The sequence below is a fragment of the Chamaea fasciata genome, unplaced genomic scaffold, assembly GCF_029207755.1.
Source record: "Chamaea fasciata isolate MVZ Bird 193981 ecotype frontalis unplaced genomic scaffold, bChaFas1.0.hap1 SCAF_12, whole genome shotgun sequence".
Taxonomy (NCBI): Eukaryota; Metazoa; Chordata; class Aves; order Passeriformes; family Sylviidae; genus Chamaea; species Chamaea fasciata.
This window is the reverse complement of record NW_027094097.1, coordinates 8,429,472-8,453,118: the sequence shown is the minus strand read 5'-3', so window position 1 is coordinate 8,453,118 and position 23,647 is coordinate 8,429,472. Positions and strand designations below refer to the sequence as shown.

General features: G+C 45.7%; 1 protein-coding gene across 1 annotated transcript; it reads left to right on the top strand.

Moving 5' to 3' along the window:
* Window positions 1–1,337: 1,337 nt before the first annotated feature.
* On the top strand, window positions 1,338–21,962 carry HSF4 (heat shock transcription factor 4). The gene is made up of 13 exons (XM_066194378.1): window positions 1,338–1,460; window positions 5,033–5,141; window positions 6,229–6,356; window positions 7,211–7,335; window positions 9,581–9,656; window positions 11,049–11,113; window positions 12,782–12,881; window positions 13,592–13,716; window positions 15,472–15,696; window positions 16,953–17,058; window positions 18,439–18,504; window positions 20,057–20,144; window positions 21,237–21,962. Exons 1-13 carry the CDS (start codon window positions 1,338–1,340, stop codon window positions 21,431–21,433), a joined length of 1,533 nt encoding a protein of 510 aa, XP_066050475.1. The 3' UTR covers window positions 21,434–21,962.
* Window positions 21,963–23,647: the final 1,685 nt, after the last annotated feature.

Genomic DNA, 23,647 nt, shown 5'->3' with positions numbered 1-23,647 from the left:
TGCTCCAGTGCCAGAGCTGTGGCATTACATCCCAGAAGAAATCCTTGTCTGAATATTGCATTATCTTTCTTTTTGAGATGGACACAGAGTCCTCCAGGTATGCAGACAAGGGGCTGCAGCTGTTCCTTCCAGCTCTGTTTGGCACTTCACAGATAAGAGGAATGGGATTCTCTGCCCAAGCAGGAATAACCTGATGGTTGTTTCCAGTGCATTTCAAACATCTACTCCACTCTGCTGTGGCACTATTGACCTTGTGACTTCTGTGTGTGATGATTTTTCTGGCACGACTGGCACCTGCTTATATAAAATTTGTGTTGCTTGCTGGGTTTTGTCAGTTGCTAATGGTGATTTGGGTTTTAGGGGAAAGACCACATTTTTAGGTACACTGTTCTAAGTTGCCCTTTAAAAAGGGCAAGAAAAAATTAATGCATTGTTATCCTTATCGTGACACTTATTTATCTTGTCTCTTCTCACCTTATGACTCTTTCAGTGTTTGGCCTTAAAGCACTCTGTAAGCATCAGGTGAGACCTCTGTTTCCTTTTTTAGCAGGAGAGTTGAGCTTTGCAAGTTTTTGCTAAGGACCTCAGGAAAATTTAATGTTGATTTTATGTTTTATTATGTTATTTAAAGAGCAGTTTCTGAGTTGAAATGACCCTGGCATTAAGCCACACATGCATTTAGAGCTATCTAAAGCTTTTATATTAATGATAAAACCATATTGTCTAGTAGATTCTCTGTGTAGCTGTTTTTTAGCATCCTCTTTTCTCATGCAAGAACTAAATAATAGTACAAATAAAAAAACAAATAAAAACCAAATAACATAGTAGCTAAACCTGCTTACAGATTTGACATTTCAAAGTCTTGCTGAAGATGTACAGCCCTGAGTCTGGCCGGCTTTCATTCGTCTGTGCCAGCCAAAGTTTAGGACAATTCCAAAATAACAACTGAGGTGCCTTCACAAACCTGGGATTTCTGTGCCTGGGTGTCCCACAGGCTCTGGGCAGGTGGGTTTGCTCTGGTGACTTGCTCACCTCCCAGCATAAGGTGGGCAGCACGTGTTCCCTTTGCATGACGCTGCGTATTTATTCACAGCTCTGCGAGATCGGCTGCAGTGCATTTTCATTCTGTGCATTGTTCTCTGGGGCTGGTGATGCCATCCCATTGTGCTGAGTTTTTAAGAGTGCGAGCAGCACTGCTGATGTGACTCCCTGGACGCCTACTTTCCACTGGCCTGGGATAAAATTGAGTGGTTCATTCTCTGTGGGACGCAGGCGCGTGCAGGGAAGCAGGCGCGCCCAGGGCAATGGGGTCAGTTTAGCTGGGACACTGCAAAGCTATGCAGGATTCACCCAGCTCTCTGGTGATGGATGGATACTCCAGCAATGTCCCAGCCTTCCTAACAAAACTCTGGACGCTGGTGGAAGACCCTGAAACGAACCATCTCATCTGCTGGAGTTCTGTAAGTACAACGGATATTGGGTGTCACTCATGCCTGCTGCAACAGGGAAAACCCAGGTGTGAGGCCTGGGGACTGCATGGCACAGGAGCTGCCCTTCGCTTGGCAGGTGCTGCCCAGTCAGTGGCAGGGTGCAAAAACGGGGATTCAAGTACAGGCACTTTTGGATATACTTGGTATTATTTATCTGAAATATTGTGGCTTTTCTGTTTCAGAGGGGCAACTGTTTAGTGGGTGTTTTAATTATAATATTTACACATTTCACTTGAAACATTCTAAAAAGTGTTTAATGTTCTAATTCTAAGAATTCCACATGCTTTGAGAGAAATGTTTTTCACCTTGCTTGAAGGTGCAATCTGCAGCTCCCTAACATTTTCTAGGAAATGTGCAGAGCCCTTAAAAAGTTTCACTGCTGCTTGGTATTATCTCACGTGTGTTTCTTAGTAGCCTCTCACAAATGCCTAGGTAGAAGGCAGCAGATAAACAACACTCAGAACTCAGACTCAAACCTATAATTTAAACAGGTCTCAGACTGGCATCCTAAATCGTTTTGGAAGAGCTTTACTTGATTTTTCAACGAGTCTGTGTGATGATCATGGTGATGTGGGTATATATTGTCTGTACAGCTTTACAGGGATAGATTGCTTTGCTTTGGCTTCCTATTTGTCACAGAGGTATTAATATACTAAGTTCAAATACAGAAATAAAATGATTTGTCCCCTTTATACAGCACTTTGATACCACATTTCACTTTTGACCTAAGACTTACTGCAAATAACATGATTTGCTTTCAGCAGGGAGTTATTAGATAAGCTGTGTGCATAAACTTGCTCTTGAAAATCAAGGATCTCTAACACAAGCAAATTTAAAGGAGGGTGGTAAAAAAAGTCTAAAGCAGCCTTTCTTATATATACTTTGTGTCCAGTAGAGTTTTCATTCAAAATCTGAGACAGGATTTGAGCTGCATTGATATCTGTGACCATGGTTGTTTGATGCTGGTATTACATGGCCATACCTCTGAGAACCACCAAGTTTTGGTATCGTGTGTTTCAAATAAGGATTTTAAAGCTAGAAATTATTTTCTATCCTGTGTAAATAGTCTCCTCTCTGTTACACTTGGAACACTGTTATTTTTGACTGACCACCACCATGCTCTGCTTTCCTGCAAACTAACATAGGCTGCAACTACATCCTTGGAGGTTTTGGTAAGGCTTTTAGGTGTCTAATTTTCCTGTTGTTGCAGGTGTCCATATTTCTCATATACTTCAGCTTCTATACATTGGTGATGCTGGAGCTGAGAGATTGTGTGCATACCTAAGATTTCTGGGTCTAATCAGTACTTTTAGAAAACAGGACCCATAAGGACCTGTGAAGTGTTTCTTAGCATGAAGAAGAGATGGAGAGGAAATGCAGTAATGGTTTATATATACACTAAAGTCTGTTGTAAAGTGGAAAGGAAAAGTCTGCTCTCTATATCTGTGGTAGATTGGGCAAGAAATAATTCAATTAAATTTTTAAATGGAAGATGCAGTAAGGGAGAACTGTAAAATTCCTGGACTAGGACTTGTCTTCTCAGAGCACATGTCTGTCCTGGTGATTCTGTCAAAAGCAGTTAAGATCAGCATCTGCCACGATTGTCTTGCTGCAGAGTCAGTTTTGCTTTGGGCAGAGAAGACTTCCAGAGGTTCTCCCAGCTTATGCTCCCGTGGTGTGAAACAGCCAAGGCACAGCTGCAGAGTGGGAACAAACTGACACATGCACAATTCATCATGAACACACAGTAACCTCCAAGTCTCATGTGTCTATAGGAACCTTTCTGAGTGTGCCAGCTTATGAGAACATTGTGGCCCTGAATTCAAAGGATTGGCCTCTCATGAGAGGCCATAAGGAGTTGTTGAGGTATACAAAACTCTTGTGCTTCTCATTTTCCATCAGTGGGTCCAGCCTGGGACACACAGCTGTATCACAGAGTAAGGGGGCAGAGGCACAAGGGAAGCAGAATAAACCAGCTCTGTCCCCAGGACAGTGTCTGCAGTGTTGGGAAGCTCTGGTCCCTGATGTCCTGTCTGCAAACTCTGTCCATGAGGAAAATTCCAGCATGCAGGTTGTCAGTGAATTTCTTAAGTACTTGATCAGCCTTTGCTTCTGCTGCAGGGGGTAAGGAATGGTGGGAAAGACCCCCAAAATGGTCAAAGGGCACTGTTGAGGCACAGTCATGTTCAGTATTTGCAGCAGTAAGCAAGGAGCAAGAAATGCAGCTGACCGTGTTAGTGGGTGTTAATTGTTAGAGCTGCCAAATGACCCTGAGCACAGAGGCTACTGGCACCATTTGGTGATGGAAATGTAGTGTAGGGCAGCAGGGTTTTCCAGCTGGCGAGTTTCTGGTGGCTGTGGGCAGGCTGCAGGCACACACCAGCCCGTTTAGTCACTGAGCTATCTCATGGTCCTGATTGCACTCCCTGTTTCAGAGACTTCCGGACTTCCCTGAGTGCACTCTTGCAGCTGCAGACCCCCTGATGGGTGTCAGGTGGGACTCACCACTGGTACCCTCCTACTGCACGCAGAGCCTGAGGACTTTTACTGTCCTGTGTCACAAACCAGCCCCTGTGGAATACCCAGCCAGGCTGACACACCTCTGACTGCTGGTGATAGCACGGAACAGGGCAGGAGGATGACTGTGGTGTGCCGGTCTCAGACGCCTCCCTGCCAACATGGTCCAGGCTCTGGTGTCTTTAGCTCCTGTCCCTTGAAACTCAGCTGCAGCTGAGGGAAGTCTCTAATATCTGCTGATGTCATTGCACTGATGTAGCTGTCAGCAGGTAGAAGGCCAGGCAGGGAAAGCACATGGCCTGCAGTGCATGTTCTCTGCCAGCAATCCCAGGCAGTTTGCCTTGTTTGGCATTCATGGATCTTTGCAATGCAACTCCAGAAATGGAAGATTTATCTGATTAACATGTGTGTTGTTAGTTTGGACTGCAAAGCGTGACTGTCAACATTTTGTGGGTTGCCCTTGTGGCTGTTTACTATTAAAAATAATCAATAAAAGGTGCGTAGAGCTTCTGGGCAAGTGTGGTGTCTCCAGGGATGATTTGCTTCTTGCCTTGCTGTGTTTCTTGTGCCATGTCTCCAGGCAGTGCTCCCTGCAGGACTGCTGTGCTCTGGAGCAGACAGACTGGGGTTCGATCTGAACAAGTAGGTTATAATGGCAGGGGTTATAATGGCAATTCCCACTTTCAGGGCCTTCTTAAGACTCGAGTGTTTCTGTGAAGTCCATGCAAGAGGGGATGATCACAGACTACCTACCAGCTATTCGGGCACAAAAGTCAGTGGTTTCTTTCCCATGTCCAAGACTCTCAACTAAGCAGTGACAAAAAGAGAAGGATCAAACCTGCAGCCACAGAGGCCTGACAGCACTGAACTGAAAGGAGCACATCTGTTATTGAGGGCTGTTGTCACTCTTCTTAGCTTCAAGCTGACAATTTGGAGAACAAGACTTGCCCTGCTGCAGGACTCCTCCTGGGCCCCTCCTGTGGTCAGGGACACTCCCCTGACCTTTGTCCTTATCTCCTTTGCAGAATGGCACCAGCTTCCATGTGTTCGACCAAGGCCGCTTTGCCAAAGAGGTGCTGCCCAAGTATTTCAAGCACAACAACATGGCCAGCTTCGTCCGGCAGCTGAACATGTGTGAGTGCAGCTCCCAGGGCCCAGGACACGGGGGCCCCACACATATGGGGGGGACAGGAGGTCCCAGTGGGCCAGGAGACATGGGAGAGAATTGTTCAGAGAAGAGTTTGGGGTCTCATGTGTATGACTCGTTGTGACATTATTGGTTTTGACGAAGGGGATCTGCTTCTCAGATCCCCAAGTAGTGATCTCCTTGTTTACCTTAAATTCCAGCATGGAATTTCTGTTAGATTACATTTCAGGATGTGAGCTAAGAACTTTCACCCACCAGGTGTTCTACTTCTCTTGCATTGATTTGATGACCTATTATTATTCATTTTCCATTTTATTTATATTCCATTTATCCAGCTGCCAGCTGTGACACCTCCCCCAGAATGTGCTGCTCCTGTAGGTCTTGTGCCTTATCCCTTTCACCAGCCATATCACTGAACTAGTAACAGACAGTTCTTCTCCCTGCAAACCTTGCCTTGCTGATCAGACATTTTTACTCCTTAAAGGAGGTTTAGGTGTAATTTTCAGCCACTTCAACATAACTGGTCTGATAGTTCTTGGAATTTTTTCAATGAGTAATTAAGTTCCTTAGTCAAGTTTTAACTTTGCTATTTCACTATGTAGTAGCATTTTTGTATATTTTAGGCCAGTGCTTAAATACACCTTAGAAACCTTTTGAGGACTTCAGAGAAGTACTCAAAGCAGATTTCCAAATGTGCATGTGACCCTTTTTTTCAAAAAGTGGCACCTGTTGATGGTCTGTGCCTTTGAAAAACCTTCCCCTGAATCCCTGTGGCTTGCAAACTGTGACAGGAATTGCCTAAGAGCTGACATTTCAGCTCCTGGCAGACCAACGTGCCCTTGGCAGAAAGGCTTTCATGGCATAGGCTGCAGCAGGGGTGGCCAGTGGGATGCACAGGGCTCTCCCTTGCCCTGGGTTTCTGGTGGATATGGCCCAAAGGCATGTCCAGGTGTGAGCACTGGCAGCTCAAAAAAGTGTGGAGGGTGGTCAGAAATGTCCTCAAGAGTGATGAGGGTGGGAGGTGGAGGGAGCACTGGGTCCTGTTGGTCCATCAGCCGCATCCTCTCTGTGCAGACGGCTTCAGGAAGGTGGTGAACATCGAGCAGGGGGGGCTCGTCAAGCCTGAGCGGGACGACACTGAGTTCCAGCACCTCTGCTTCCTGCAGGGCCACGAGCACCTCCTGGAGCACATCAAGAGGAAGGTGAGGGGCACTGTGTGGGAGGGGGGAACAGGCACCTGCCAGATCCTGCTCAGCACTACTCAGCCCCAGTCTTGTTCCTGTCCTCCCCACACACGTGCACCTGGGCTTGGGGTTCTTGGTTTGCAGGGCTAGGCTTGTGTCTGTATCAGTGTTTTGTCTGTTTTTCTGCTCTGTTGCTCTGTATCACAAGATGTTTGTGTAGTGCTACAGGGCTAGGCTTGCTTCCCACCCCTCTGCCTTTGAATTGTTACTGCTTTCCTAGAGATACATGGCATAAGACCTGCAGGGTTCTCAACAGCCATCTCTTTTTTTTATACAAGAGACAACCTACTCCTGCCCTCTGTATTCTGTCTTTTAATCTGTTATTAATACCCTCGAATTGTTGTTCTCTTACTGAATTAACATACCAACTTCTGAAAAGGGACTTGAGTAAAAGCCTTTTGGAAATCCAAATGTAGTATGTCAATTTGAAGCATTATGTCAGACTCATCCCTGTAAAACCTGAGGCTTGACATGGTATCTCTGTAGTTAAAGTAGAAAGATTAAATCAATCTAGATCAATTCCTCCCTGATATTCAAAATAGTTTTGTTTTCCCCCCAGGCTGGTTTGAAATAGGTCCCCACTCTGACAGGGAATGTAATTCTGCCAGCAGACCCTCTGTATGAATGGATTTGTCCTGCACTTTGCTCTGTTTGGCTCTTGCAATAGTACCCCTAGGATAGTTTAGACTCTGGCATGTGGCCTGTCCTGGTATTTCAGCTGGTGACAGTCCTGCACCTGAGCCACCACAAGGACTTTTTCTGTCCATGGCCCTTCCTGCACAGGTAAGTAAGTTTGATTTTTTTCTCCTCAGGTGTCAGTAGTGAAAAGTGAGGAGACCAAGATGCGCCAGGAGGACCTCAGCAGGTTGCTATACGAGGTACAGATACTGAGAAGTCAGCAGGAGAACATGGAGTGTCAAGTGCAGGACATGAAGCAGTGAGTTGAATCCTTCTACTCAGGCTGCTTCTTACGGGCATTTGCTTCTCTGGAGTGGTGCATGTGGGGAATGAATGAAAGGAGGAGCCTTGCACACTTCCCTCCCCAGGGAGCACATGGAGCCAAGGACTGACCAGGGATCTGTTGAGACAACAACACGTAGGATTTCTAGGCACACCTGATCTACATAATATGAATTAATGCTCAGCCTCTCTGTCTTGTTTGGTTTCCCTTCGCAGATGAGGAAAGCACAGAGAAGGTCAGACAGGAAATATGTGCATAACCTGGGGACTTAGATAACTATTTCCTCCAGATGGAAATGGTGATAAAGATGTAACTCTCTCACACATACAAGAGTCCTTGGCAGAAATATGGTGGAGTCCACAACAGCTATTAAAAAATCAACTTTTTGCCATCCATCACCTCCAAAATTTATGACTGGCCTAAAAAATATAGTATGTAATAATATATAACGGAAGAACTTCTGTATCATTTAGTCCATGGACTCATCACCCTGAGACTGTGTTTTCTGACATGGCCAGAATTGTTGGGTAAGAGCAAACCAAGCTGATGCAATGCTTCCTGCATGTGGCTGCCTGACCTCCAGCTGTCTGAGACTCTGGGATTTTCTGACTCAGACATGGTCACTGAAACATTAGGAAGTGGATATGGTTTTATAAATCATGTACTTGGAGACATTTTTATTTGCCTCCAGACTTTTAATCTTTACAGAGAGCTTTGTTTTAAAAGCACTTGAATAATCAAATAGACCCAAACCCTTTATTTTATAATGAGAGCTGATACTCATACACCACCAGATGACCCTGTCATTCTGGGCCTTGAGAGAACACTGCATACTGGGAAACTTCATTCCAGCCTAGCACCTTACATGCAATAGATACATATTTTTATCCTACATCAATTTTTAATGACTCCCACTCTTAGCACATGCATGAGTTTGCACTGTGAAATCCAGATACAGCAGCAATGAGTTTCTGGGCTTGCATTTGGTTTAATTTTTAAGGAGTTCCAGTATTAATGATTTGGCCTTGATTCTAATTTATTCTCCCTTTTGATTTGCTTGCTCCCTCCCTCCTGGCAAAATTGCATTCAGCTGATGAAAAGAATCTGATTTTTATGAACTAAGAGGAGAAATCCTGAGCTGAATCCATGTTAAGAAATTTACACTGGTGAAGAACAATTAGGACCTAACTCCAGTAGAAGCTGTCAGACTAAGGCATGTTGCTTTGCTGAAAATTCTGTCAGTACCAGTACAGAAAGTTCACTGCAGAGATTCTTGCTGTACAAGTTGTTCTACTGTGTTCTTCAGATTTCTGGACTTTACCTTCCCAGTTCTAGCATCCATCCACACTAGAAAGACTGAAAAGCAAAAGGATTTATCAGTTTCACCTGTATGATAGGTTTTGCTGGCCTGACAGTTTAGGTATATCCATATACTCTAGAGATAAACTGGCTGGCAAAACCTTTTGCAGCATGGACTTGGCTGGCATCCAGACTTGAAGGCAGCACAGTAAATAAACTCTGCATCTCTCCATCCCACCTAGTGGGGCTGACTGCTAGAGGAAGCCTGTAAGCTCCCCTCTGTGCTTCATTTACAGACAAAATAAATTTTATTTATGCAAGCTGGACACAGGTCTGTGCTGGATTAAATCAGTGGCTCCCACTAATAAAATCATTACAGTCCTCCTAGTTCAAGGCTCTCAGATGCAGGAGCATCCTTTATCTGCTCCAGCCACTACCAAACATGCATTTGAACCACCACTTGTATGAGTTTTAAGCAGGTAGAATACACAAGATCTCTGTTCAAAGGGTCTTGTCTTTGGGAGCACTGGTGCAGTTGTGGAGAGGTTGGGCTTTCTTGGCTCCTGCGGAAGGACAGTCTGGGTGATCCAAATAACTCACAGTCACAAATCACGCCTTGCTGAAATTCTGAGTTTGGCCCAAATATTCCACAAAAACATGTGTCCTCTTGTAACCTTCCCCTATAAATGCTGGCTTCTCTTTTTTTGTTTTTCCTCCATGCTTTGGTCTAAAGTTCTTTTGAGATCAAGGAAGAAAAAAGAAGACAATTGTGTGACCTTGTTTGGGACACCTGAAAGAGCCAAACACTGCAAGAACCCGAAAGTGAGACAGACTTCGTACAGTTGAATGTACTGTGCATCATGGCAGCACCATGGGCTGTTGATGTTTCTGTTCTCATGGAAAATTTCTGTTTCACTTTCAGGCAAAATGAAGTTCTTTGGCGGGAAGTTGTTTCTCTCCGGCAGAACCACTCACAGCAACAGAAAGTCATCAACAAGGTAGTGGTCATATAAACCCCAAACTCACTTGTGCTGCCTGATCTAAGTCCTCCTCTGATTTTTTTCTTGTCCCATAATCTGTGACATTGCAGGGTCATTATTTTCCCTTTCTTTTAAGGTGTGTGATGCTTTTATGTGTCCTATGGAAACAGGTCACTAACAAAGCACAGACTGTGCCCTTAAGCAAAAGATTTTCATTTCCCTGTCAGTCCTTTCTCTGATGTTAGAAACCACTTTTCTCCTGAGCAGGAGAGCACGACTCTCACTAATTTCCCTGTGTTGGCTGTGTTCTGTTTGTACCAATGCCTTTGGTCTTCCCAAATCTTCCATTTGTTCACAAGAGGAGCCCCACTCCTGCCAGCACCAGTGGGAAGCTGCAGGTGGCAGAATTGGCCACCCATTGCCCCTCTGGCAGAATGTAGCAGCAGCTATTGCATTTTCTGGTGTTACTGGTACAGTAGAGGAATTACTGTACGACCTTTTAGGCTGCAGAATCATCTCCCTTAAAATCTAGCATGACCAGTATAGAAAAGGCCTCTCCAGTGATTCCTGGATGGTGCTGACATGACTGAGCACGTCACTTATCCCAGTCCCCATGTTCTGACCCTCACGTGGCATCATGGAGTCATAGGACTGGACAGAAATGCACGAGGCTATCAAGCCTTCCTCCAGCTCTGAGGCTGGACCAGCCACATGCTTCATTGTAGAGGCTTTTATGCAACTCTATTTTGTTATATTGAGCAATGAGTAAGAGCCAGCTGTGATATATAATAATAATGCTCTCTTTGTTTGGAGGTCAAAGCAGAGCATTAAGTTCAAGCTGACCTGGGAATATGTTGCTAAGTGATTCCTCTCCAGATCTACTCTGCTTCCTTTTTAGTGTCCTGTTATATCAGCATTGACATTCACAGAGCTGAAAAACTCAACTGAAAGAGCTCAGACCTCCATCCAGGCTCTCCATAGGGAGTTGCCTCTTCACTTGCAAAGTCCTTGTCAGACTTACAGCACCTCTTCTAAATGTCTCTGAAAACTTTAAGGGATCCAGGTCTAACTCCAGGCCTGGGAATGTTTGCATGTGCACTTCACAGGTCTGTTAGGGCCAGCTGAAGTCCTTCGTGCACAAAGTGGAGAGAGAAAGTGCTGAGCACATGCATCCAGCAACCTTTGCACAAAGCAAGTACCTGTCTGTGTCCCTTAAAAGCCAGGCAGGCCGTTTGAGTTCTTGGACAGCTCATTTCTGTGTTCAGGCTTCAATGTCTCATGCAATTTGGCTCCTATATTCTATGGCTGCTCCCAGCTTTGGGGTGCTGTGGGGAGGGAGGGAGGGCTGCGAGAGCAGGGAGTGCTGAATCACTCTGCTGATTAACACCGGATTTTGATCTCTCCTGACAGCTGATTCAGTTTCTGTTTGGCCAGCTCCAATCAAGCCCCAGCAGCACTGGGATAAAGAGGAAGCTGTAAGTACCCGTGTGTGGTGCACACGCTCACGGGTGCATAATGCTGCCCCCTCACTAAAAGCACAAGCTCAGCTCGCCCAGGCGGGCGGTCACCGGACCAGGGCTCCATGGTGATGGGGAATGAATGGGCTGAAGTGCCGAGTCAGACCTGCTGACAGGCCCCATTCACTGCTCTTTAGAGAAGCACCGTGTCAGCTCGTGACCTTTTTTTGGGGAACGCAGCACGCAGTGGGACATGGGAGGGCTAACTAGGGGGAGGCTAAAGGGCAGGACCCCACTGCTGGTCCTACAGGTTCCAGTTTTGCCACTTGTCATCAGTAGGAGCAGGGCTGGGCCCAGCCAGCCCACAGACACCTTCAGTTTGACCCACAGTCAGTGAACGTGGTGTGTATCCCACACTGGCTTGGTGGTGTTAACCTGCAGGCCTTACAAAGAAGAAGGTGGGGAAAAATTTTAGCTGAAGGGTATCTTTAGATAGGTTCCTCAAGGCAAGTGAATAGAGTGACTTGAATTAGGAAACTTAGTGCCTTTCTTGCCCTGTGGTGCTTGTAATTTAAAGAACGGGAAGAGACTGTTGAGTGGAATTTGCTGAGGACAGGGACCTGCCTCCAGTTCCCACCTTTATTACCTTGTGGCCTTTGACATCTTAGAAACTTCTCCAGGCTGCAGAGAAAGGAGCCAGACCTCCCACGAGTGGCTCAAAAGAGTCAATTTTCATTAAGTCAGTGTCCTTGTTACTGACTGACTCCTCTTGTGAGGATTGTAAAGGCAACACAGGATTGAATGAAGGAGCCCCTAATCTGTACAAGCCAGCAGGGTATGTGCACCTCTGCCTACCCCCTCTGCTGACCCTCTTGGAAGAGCTAAACACTGCAGATAGCAAAGGAAAGGGCTCAAGGGGAGAATAGCAGCTTCTGAGTTGCTGGGGTTCATGACTGGGGAAGTTTTCTTCCAGCAGAGTTGGAAAGCAAAGAAATGAGATGCCAGATCTGACCTCTAATTTTCAGGGTTGTGTCCTCCCTGTAAAGGCTTTGCAGCTCAAGAAATGTCTTAGACCACTGCTTTTTTGTAAAAAAGGCAAATAATTAGTGAGAAACTGTGCTGAAAAGGGCAGAAGAGCACAGAACTACCTGCACAGCAACTGTATTGACTCCCTTATGAGGAGAAATTATCACACTTTATACAATCCAGCTGCAATTTGAACAGTGTTGTGCAAGGTAATTCGAGTTCCTGCTTCCTTGGAAACACAAAGGTCTGTCTTCCAGAAACCTCAGCTCCTGTGTGTATGTCTGCATCCTTAGTGTTTTATCTTTCACGATTGTGCTTTCACACCTCTCTTCTAAGTGGTGGCAGGAAAGGATGGTGTGCAGCCTGGAGCTTCTTGGTGCAGAGCAGAGTGCTGCCTGGGGGCTCTGGGTAGGTTTGGGCAGGATGGGCAGGTCTGCATCCTTCCCTTCTCTGTTTGGTTAATGCTCTTTTTTTAATGGTGGCCTCCTCCAAAACTGTTTTTGGCCTTCATTGCCCATAACACCAGGAAGAAAGACTCTTACAGCTGAGGAAAACCAGAGTACACAGGGGAGAAGAGCTCTTGGCTGAGGGATGTTTTGTGTATGAGCAGCCAGGAGGCAGTCAATACATGCTGGAAGACAAAACTGTTTCTCTTCACAGACCTCTGATGCTTGACAACGGAATCTCGGCTCCACCTGTGTCCAAGTTCAGCCGGCATTTGTCTGCAGAGCCCCTCCACGACCCCTATTTCATCCAGTCGGTGGGTTCAGCCCAGCCTCCGACCTCTGTGGGAGCTTTGCCCGGGAGGGGGGGAATGTTTGAAGCAATAATAGAGATTATGGGGTAGGTAATTTGGCAAGAGTTTGGCAGTGAAGAAGAAATGAGGTTTGCTAAGCTGGGAGCATTTTGAACTCCTTCAGCTCGCCAGTTTCATAGATGCCTTCATGAGGGAGGCCACGGGCTTTGGTGGGGAAAGGCAGACCCTGCACACTGAACTCTCCATATTGTTACCCCAGCCTGGTTCACCTCGAGGGAAGAGAGGGAAGAAGTGAGTTCTAAAAGCGGGATTTTTGTAGCCTCTGAGGGATCCCCACCATCATCAGAGCAGACACCAGACACTTCTGTCATGCAGTTAAAATATGTGAGCTGGCATGAGAGGCTCATATGGTCCTGTTGGGCTGTGTTGGATCTTTCCCTCCAGAGGAAGCTGAGCAGTCTAGGCAAGATGTCAGTGGTAAAACCTCTTGGTTGCTGACATTTCACAGGGTTTGTTTCACACCTGTACCTCTGTGTGGTTGGAGGAAAAGTGAGAGGAAATTGTAATGTTGCATAGTAGGTAAAAGCTTTCTTGGTTTCCATACAAGGGGGACTCAAAGTCACAGTGAATAAAACCTAACCATCTCAGATGGGGCCTTGGACTTGTTTTGGAGTCAGAGGGATAAATCTATATGACTTTTGCTTTCCTCTTAGCCATCAGCAGAGCCTGCCTCTTGCTTAAACAGCCCTGCAATTGCTGGAGGACCCATCATATCTGATGTTACTGAAGCATCACCATCCAACATCATGAATATGCAGTCCTCTCCTGAAAATGACAGGTAAACGTGTTTGTGGTTAATAATAGGGAGAGTTGGGCATAAACATGCTTATGCAACTCTTCTCAAGAGTTTTTTGTGGCTCTAATTCTACCAAAGTTCCTCTCTGATTCACAAATCTCTATAGAGATATGGGATGGAATACTTCTTTCCAGTTTGCAAAGTGGGTCAGATTTTCAGAATTAGAGGGGCGTAATAACAGCATAACTTTCAAAACAAAGTCCTGGGTTTCATGCTGAGAACTTCCACTCCCCTCTTTGAGAAATATTCCATGTTTCTTTATATTTTGTCCTCAAGACAGAGACTGTCTCAGACTTGATCAAATAATGAGATACTAACAGTTGTTTGGTTTGTTGAGAGAGAGAAAGGAGGGTTTCCTTTTGGCTTTGGCAAAGAAGAAACAATCAAATTGTACATCTAACAGCTAATGAGAACAGTAAGGTTGCATCACAACAACTTCCGATGTTTGACAACTTTTCTGTGAAAAGGCCCCAGTAACTTAAGAACTGAATGCAGAGGTATTTTAATGCTTATCTCTTCCTGCCACAGACATGCAGTGTATTTAGGGCTAGTAGCAGAATAGCTAGAGCTATGTCAGTGGAAAGTAAGTAGACAGATGAATCATGGAAACAGTTTCTCGGGCTTAGAGGCAAGGCAGTTATGCTCTAGAAATTGCCTGTAAATCTGTTGCATAATTGAAACCATAGCCATAAAATTAACTAGAAGCATGTAAAGAGCTTCAGATTTAAAAAAAAATCCCAAACCTGGAAGCCATTTCTAAAGCAGAAAATCTTTAAATAACCTTTAAGTTAAGTTGCTTATTTCTACTAATTACTGAGTGCCATCTGGTGGCTTCTGATCTGTGCTGTGTCTGCATGACTTCAGCATCCGAGCCAGCCATGGCCCCAATCAGTTCAAGTGTGGTACCTCCTAAAACAACTGTACTTCTGGTGGGAATTTAGGCCCCACGAGATGAGAAGATGATCTGAAAGGAATGTTGAGGAAAGCTCTGTAGTGTCACATACTATCCCTGTTATCTCAGTGCCTTTGTCACTTTGGCTCCAGCTGTGCAGGTTCACAGGGAGCTCTAAAGTCTCCTACAAGTAACACGGAGTAGGTTTTTACACAAAAAATTCTTCAAAACAAAACTTCACTGTCATTTGTCCATCTGGAAATAATGTGGAGTGCCTCTCCCACTGGAAAAGGCAAACCTCTGCCTCCAGCCAAGTAAAACATCTGACTATGACTGTCAGATCTTAACAGCTTCTGTTTAAGTCCTGCAGGGCCACAAGATCCTGACCTGTGTCATTGGGAATCTGTAAAGTGCTTGCTGATCCAATCCTAATTCCTGCATGGGATGGTCTTACTGATCCCATTCCTATCTCTAGGGTGGAGAATTTTCTTTTTCAGGGGAATCTCTTTAGCCCAGTGTCCCTTTAACCTGTCCCAACACTCACCCAAAAAATGATCAATGCATAGAAATTTATTTTCTGTATTTGTAAAACAATTGAATGAGGCAGATTCATTATAGCTGGGACTGATGAAGTGACTGCAGATATTCCAGCTGAGCATGTTTCTGGAGCTTGCTGAAAAGAAAAAGAAGCTGTTGGCTTCTTTTGCCCGTCTGAGGAAATGGAAAGGCCTTCTGGGGCAGTTTGATGGGGAGTGGAAGCAATGCCTTGTGCTCCTGCCCTCTGCAGTAGCACGAGGCCTTTGCAGAGCAGCTGTGTGTGGTGCTCAGTCGTGTCTCTGATGCAGGGAGAAGTGCCTCATGCTGATCAAGGAAGAGCCAGTGAGCCCTGGAGTGAAATCCAGCGCGGAGCCCGAGGTGCCCCTGCCCGGCTGCCGGGGCTGCTCCGAGCCCCCGGTGCTGCCCGTGGCCATGGTTCAGTCTGTGCTGGAGGGCAAAGGCAGCTGTGGTGCAGCCCCACCGGGGACCTCCCAGCCACCTGAGAGGAGAGGCAGGAGGGCACTGCTGGACAGGTGAGCAGAGCCAGGGAGAGCTGTGGCCCTGCCTGCTCATGGCCCTCTCCTCCCGTTCCCAGGGTGGGGAGGGAGGGTGACTTCAAGTGCAGCCTGGTGAGCTCCATCCTGTACCTGTGGCACCTGCTGGAGGACCCCTGGATCCCAGGGAACGGTTCACAGAGGTAGGGGGCATGTGGATGACTTGCTTGAAGGACCCAGCAGAGGAAGAGCTGTCAGAGGATGTGCATCAGAGCTGTGGGAGCAGGAAAAGGCTTTGTGCGTTGAGAGGGATTTGCCCAAGGTCCAAGTGAAAGCTGGAGCCCAGACCAGCACGTGTGTCTGCAGGCCTGCAATGGCCTGGGCTACACCCCTGCCTGGGGGATTGGCACTGTGGCATTAGGCTCAGCCCCAGGGTTATCCCAGGGAGCCACTTCTGGGGCTGTGTTCTGAGACTGAAATCCCAACAGCACCCATGTCATGGGGGAGTGTCCAGGAGGCCTCACCAGCAGAAGGAAAGCATGGTGCAGCTGGGTGGATGATGTGGAACTTAACTGCAGTTCATCCTTGATAGCAACTGCAGCAATGTAAGGAAGACTGTGAGGGAGGGGAACCCAAAACACTCAATAAGGTTATCAGAAAAGCTTCCATTTTCCTTTAAGTCCTTACAGAGAATCAAATTCCTCCTTCTGAATCCACTGGATGCTTAAAAACATATTACTAGAAGAAATAGAACCCTTTTTTAAAGACCTGATTTTAAGAGAAATTTTTTCTAGCTTTTGGGGGGTTTAATCACAGCAGGGCCTCACTGTTGCTCATTTAGCTGAATGTCTCTAGTAAATGCAGCCTGCAGGGTAAATGCCTGCAGCTAAAATTCACTCCTTTAAAGAGCATTAGTTAACAGTAATTCAGGCATCTTGGACCAAGGAGAATGGCAATGCAGCCTGTTCTGGTTCCAAGTGCATCTCTAAAAGGATTTCTTCTAAGGAAAGCTTTAATTTTCCCAGTATTGAGGAGATGGACACAGACTATCCATCCCCAGACCACGTGACACCCAGGAGAGGGATTATCTCATTTGTTTTACCATCTGCCCAGTCCCTGTGTGCTCTGCTGAGTTGTACTCTAGGATTAAAACAAGCTTTATGGCATAAACCCAGGCTGACAGTGGGCTCTCGGATTTCAAAATGAGATTTAAACATAAACATCCTTTTGGAAGGCTGCTCAGTCCTGCTATGCAAGTTTCCTTTGTGCCAATGTTTCCCCTTGTGTTTTCTCAGAACAGATATTTCAGACCCGTTGGAGGGCACCGACTGGAGCCTGGAGGGGCTGCAGCTGCTGCTGAGGAGCCAGCAGTACAGCCTGGAGCCTGCCAGCCTCTTGGATGTGAGTGTTGCTGGGAAGGCTGCATCAAACAGAGCTGTGAAGTTCACAGAGGTTCCTTTGGGCTGTGAATCAGGTCATGCTGCTTGTTCTCGTGTGGCATTTTATCTGCCACGTGTAGCCTGTGGAGTCACAGCTCTGTTTTAGCCTGCTCATAAGATTTTAGCTTTAAATTGTGCCTTTTTAAATATATATATATATATATATATATATATATATATATATATATATATATATATATATGCATATTTGAACTTCTGGGAGCACAAACCCCTGCATTTGGTAAAAAAATCAACATGAGACCTGACACATTTATGTAAAATATGTTTAATATGACTCTCCAGCTAGTTTGGTAATTGCTTTGTAGGGGTTAATTTATTTTCTGCATATGCTACATCTTAGATATCTCTAGACTGTGTTTCACTTTTCCTACCTTCCCTTCTTCCTCCTATTCTGGGAAGTGTAGCCAACGTAAAATCCTCTCTCTGCTGAGGTATTTATCAGTCTCAGTTCTTAGATCACCTTTCTTTAGAAATGGATGGTGGCTTTTTCTTAAGCAGACATGCAGAAATAGGAAGGTTTGTTTATTTCTCTATTGTGCATATAGTTGGTATATGACAAGGTTTTGCCAATAATCAAATAACTGTATATGTAAGAAAAAAATCTATATGTCAAATATATGCCCCCTTGAGGAGGTGCTTCAGATAAAGGCAGGTAAACTCACATGGATAAACAGAATGAAAAATCATTAAAAAAAAAAAAAATCAATCTTATTGTTTTCGAGTCAGTTCCCAAGTGTCTCTGCTTGATTCTGACTTTACAGAGAGCTTTTCTAATGGCCTGCTCTATCACTGACTGTTGGTTTCTGTTTCTTGTTTCTCATTAGTAAGTGTTTTCCTGTTACTGACACACATCTCTCTGTGTAACTAATGCCACAAGAGTGAGAATGAATCATAAAATTGGCCCCACAGCAACAGCTCCTTTTCCCAAATTGCTCAGGCTTCTCAAGAAATTGGCACCAAAGCCCTGATGCAATAGTGCCCTGCCCTCTGCTACTAAATTCTGGAATGCTTTTAAAAGTCATGGAAATCTGGGTGTGTCCTAGGACTCAAGAGCAGCAGAAAAGGGCCTTGATTTGTGTGTGCAGCTGCCCTGGTTTGTGACAGGACAGTGGCATGGGGTGTCTGTGCGGTCCCTCCCCTGGCAGGCAGCAGGGCTCGTGGATCAGCACAGGTGCCCCCAGCCCAGCCGTGCCACAACCAGCACAGGAGCCTTTGTCTGCAGCTTCAGTTAGTGCAGGGCTGCACCCTCCAGCAGGCAGGGGTGGGCATGAGAACCTCAAACCATTACACCTTTCAGAGCTCTGTGGTTTTGTCCCAACAGGTCTTTAATCCAAATTTATCTCTGAGTGAGTGGAATCTGACTGAAATGGAAGGCAGTCTGTCCCCGGTAAGAGATGTGTATTTCTGAGATGTGATAATAACAATCATAGAACCCCAGAATGGCCGAGGTGGGAGTGACCTTAATGTTCATCCTGTTCCAAACCCCCTGCCCACTGCAGGGACACCTTCCCTTAGATCTGCTTGTCTAAATAAAAATGGAACTATGAAGCAGAGCTTGTGCAGAACTGAGGAAGTTATTTCATAACCAGAGGGGAGAGTGGGCTAAAGCACAGCACGTAGGCATCTCCTGGGGCAGCATGAGAGTGCTGTATTATACTCTTGACCTGTTTTTCCCACTCAGCCAGGCTTTGGCTGGAGACAAGCTCTGACTGACTGTTGGTGTCCTGGCTGCTCTAAACTTTCTCGTAGTGAGAATGTCACATCCTACTAATACCATAGATTTATAAAGTGTCTTTGTGCCAAAGCTCTTTATAAAATATGCCTTTACAAAGTGCAGCCATCCCTGTATGTTTCAGGAGCAGTAAAATACCATCCAATTACAACAGAGGTTCCTGCATGCCTGTACGTGAAGAAACAAGTAGAAATTGTTTGGCAGCATTTGTTTGGAATTGATACTTACACAGACATTTCTGCAGTGCAGAAAGAGCAGGTTTAATAAACAGGGAAGGAAACCATAGACTCACAGAAGCATTAAGGCTGGAAATGTATTTCTTGGCTGGATTCTTTTTCCTGCATGATGGAGAGTGAATTTTCAGAGCCCTCGGTGACAATCAAGTTGGATGAAGGCTTGGATGGTTCTGCCAGATATCTCTACAGATGCACAAGTAGATTGTTATCTACTCTAATGAAATGCAAAAGGTCTCTAAGTCTTCTTCATGGTATCAACATCCTTTTTAGGTTTTAATCATTTTGAATTTACTAGATAATTCCACTTCCTGAGTGTTAGGAAGGAGAGTGTCTAAGAAATAGTTGATATTAATTAGTAAGTCTTGGAAGCAAGGCTGCAACCTTTTAAAAAGAATTGCATGAGAGAAAAGGCCAGGAAAGGAGGCTGCAATGTTCAATAGTTCAGTCCTTGAGCTTACTAAATTTCCCAGGAGCTCTTGCTTGTCCTACAGAAAGTCATGAGTATGGAGAAGCCTGGAAGCAATATGTGCAGGAGCTCTGTGCCTAGAGCACTGTGTAAGCAAAAACTAGTTTCACTTTAAAGACAGCCATGGGGAAAATGGAGAGAAAATCTCTCTCCTCTTTGTAACTGGCTGCAGAGGACTGTGGGTTTGCTTTGTATGGCAGCCACAGTGACACCAGCCTGGCCCCTCATGTGACGTGAGCTCCACACCATATTAGCCAGTGCTGAATAGGGGATGGCACCTCCCACAGCCCTGTCCTTCAGGCAGGTCTGCCCTTGAGCACATGGTGTGGCTGTTTTAGTGAAGTGCAGTGCGGCTGGGAGGAGAGGCTGGGCAGGGAGGATGGCGTGTGTTACTGGTGGGTGTTGTGCAGTGGGGTGAAGCACTGGTGCTCAGACATGGCCTAGTTCTAACAAGCTCCCCTGTCTTTGTATAATTGTACATTGTAGTTTATATTTTTGCATCAAGATGCAGCGACTCACAGTGGATCTGGAGAAGAGTGCAACTGAGCTGCCCCCAAAAGTGTTCAACCCACCATTTAACGACACCTGCCCAGGTAGGAGCACCAGCAGCTCTGTGGACTTGGCAGTGGGATCCTGTTCAGGCAGCCAGATTTGATGTCGAGCATGGAGAGTTTGCCATTTGAGGGAGCAAACCACGCCTGTCGTTTTACTTTGATGGTTGTCAGTTAGCAGTGTTTCCACAGCAGCTGCTAAGCCAGTTCCTGAGCTGTGGGAAAAGGGTGGGGGATAAACTGAGGTGTAAATGGAATTGAACTGGTTTTGCAGTGGGTCCAGATCATGACAGTCAGTGCTCCCACTGTTTTCTCTGCCTGTTCATTGCCACCTCAGAGCAATGTGAGGATCTCAGTGGGTAGGGGTGGTAAGAGCTGTGGAGTCCTGGGTTTCCTCTGGTTCCTGCTGCAGAGGAGGTGCCCCAGTAGCTGCTGGCAGCCAGAGGCACAGGTTGTGTGTCTCCTTCTCCAGACCTTTTAGCAGACCTCAGGGGAACAGTCCAGCTGATCCACTTGCTGACTCTGATAAGTGTCATTGACCTTAGATATGAATCCAGGAGTGTTGCCCTGGCTGTGGAATTGTAAGTTCACGTGTGTTCAGCTGGGACACACCTGAAAGAGAAGCTCTTGTGAGCCCCAGTCTGGTGCTGTAGCCACCTGAGCCTGCCCCAGTTGTGATTCATTGTGTGTCATTTAAGGACTTCCAGCCTCAGCCTCTTTCATGAGCACCTCAAAGGCATTAGAAGCCCAGGTACACCGAAGAGAGTCCTTGAGCTTCCCCTGTTGGCAAAGCCTTTCTGGTCCTTATACAAAGAGGGAGAAAGACACATCTTGAGAGAAGGAGAAGGACGGCTGCTCTCATCCTCTTCCCAGTGTCTCCAACATTCAGTCATGCCTTTTTCACTTGTGAAGCATCTCAGCTTTCAGGCAGAACCCACCTGTGACCTGCAGAGACTCCCCTTGATTTTAATGGACTTTTGAGCGAGTCCAAGTTCTGCTCAGGTGTTTCCAAGTGATTTTGCTGAAGGGAGGCTCCTCAGTTGCTGCTGCCATTGGGATTTGTCACTTTTCAGTTCTACTTATGTAAAACTAACCTGCCTTCCTGAAGCTGAATTTTCTGCTGTCCATTCCTAGGGAAAGATGTAATTCTTGAAAGTGCCCAGCAGTTCCTCCTTGACCGTCAGTCCATCTTTGGGAACGACCTCATCAGCTTGCCTGAAAATTCATCACTGTATGTTCCTTCTGAAAACATAGCTCCCTACGTGTCCTCTGTGGGTGTCCAGGGGGATATCCCTCTAAACCTGAGTTCTTCAATGGACAACAGCCAGTGATTTATCTTCCAAGGGACAACAACTCCTTCCCACCCATCCAAGCATCCACAGGTTTGAATGTAAAGAAACAAAACTGACTCAGAAACCCGCAAGAGAGTTTCTTTTTGTGCCCTTTTTTTTTTTTTGGAGTAGATGGAAATGGTCAGTAGCTGTTGCATTACCCTCCCTGCACCTGGATTTCAGTGTTTTTTAAAACAAAATACTACTTCTGGTGCATGCTCTGAGGGGGAGGGAGAACTTGCCTAGATTTTTTTTCCTTGAAAATGCTTTAGAAATTTCAAATCTTTTAATAAAATTTAAGTGAAGAGTAGCTTGAAAGTCCATCTGAGACTTCATAAAATAGTGATCCTGAGTAGTGCCTGCAATGGCAAATTTGGATTTTATTGGGGCAGCACAGATTAGCTAAGATGCCTGACCCTTATTGATGCTGGTTTTTAAATAGGAAAATAGTTCTATATGCCAGTCCAATGCTCTAAAAAGACTTTTTATCCATTTTTTAGGTTTAATGGGATGCACCCATTCCTCCTAGGGTGAGTAGGAAAAAGATCTCTCGGGGTGTATAGAAGCTTGTTTTCTGAGTGACCCCACCAAGAATGTGCCTCTGGCTCTTAGGGGAGCTACAGACCATCACAGGCTGCAAAACATCCCATGCTGAGTTGAGAGCTTTTGTTGTTTGGGATTTGTTTTGCCCTAAATTCCTTTTCACTTACATAAAGGCAGGGCACTCCATACTTAAAAAATAGAAAAGGGATAGACTTTTCTGCACACACAATTTTCCATGTGCAGAGAGGGCTGAGGGAGTGCACTCTGGGTTTTGGTGCTGGCTAAGTATTCCATGTCCAGTCCAATGGTTTTTTTTCCTTGGCTTTGACCTGTTCTATTTCCCCTGAAGATGTGCCTGTTGGTTTATTGATGTATAAAATCTGATTAAATAGTTTAATTTATTGCATCCCCTTTTTAGAAGGACTCTCAGCTGCTCAGTGTAGGAGAGAGGCAGAATGGTTAGTCCACCATGTCCCACAAACTTCTCTTCTGTCCTTTGTGCATCTGAGACCAGCCTCAAAGGCTGAATGAACCTTCCCCATCCATGTGGTTTCTGACAACTGAGTTTCTCAACAAAGCACAGCTTTGTTTTTTATGCTGTAGTTCTAATGAGAACGTATTATTTATCTCAGTATCTTCTACCTGAGTTGCTTTTCCTTAGGAAGGTTACCCAAATGCAGTAGGACAGACCCAGGAAATTCAACTAACTCAGGCCTCCTAAGGGCTTAGACAGGGAGGTTGAAGCTGTCCCAATATCATTTGAAGAAATGCTCTGCCTGCCTTCATTGCCATGACAATTCTTGGTTATGAACTACATTTTTGGGCATTATGGTCAAGCAGCATCCACCCCAAAGTGTAGCTCATCAGTCAGATGAGTGCAGGCTAAAAATCTCCTCAATAAGATGAGTATTTTTCAAATGGACCTTCCTGTCACAGCCCCTTCCTCCATCCATTTATCACTATGTGAACAAATGTGTTAGTTCAGAAACATTCACTTTCGAGCACATTTTTGCCCAGCTGGTTCCTGTGCTGGGAGCTCTGTCACTGCCTTGGTGGTGTGGTCTGTGCAGGAGTGAGGTTGTGAGAGCTCCTGAATTAATCCCGGCCACTGTTTTTGTGTTCAGGACTAAGGGAAAATTCCAGCAGCCCCCATGGGCCTGGTATTTAGATGATGTGCTTGAGTGTATCCTGGACCAGGTATTTCTTTTTGACAGATTTGTGCTTAGAAATTGCACCTAGCTCAGCCCATTTCCACCCTATTTTGCCCTTTCCAGCAATGGAAAGTCATTGAGTTGCACTCTGTTTACTTCTTTTCTCATAGGTAATTGAAAACTGCCTGGTGTCTCCTGACACTGACAGTGAATGTTCAAGATTTACACCCTTCTCTGAACTTCCACACTCTAGGCTGCTGTCATGTTAACACTGAATGTATTGATGCAACAAGGTATTTAAGCACATGCTTAACTTCAAGCTCCTGAGTAGTTTTCCTACTGTTTTTATGGAGCCTGTCACATGCTTGAGGCTGGGCATACGCTTGTGTCTGACTGGATTGTCTGGTTGGGGTTGAGAAATGAAGCCCCTGGGGAGAGTGGCCCGCAGGCACAGCCAGGTGCAGCTGGGCCCTGGCTCAGGCTGTGTCCTGCAGTCCTGTGCTCCTGAGGAGCAGCCTCT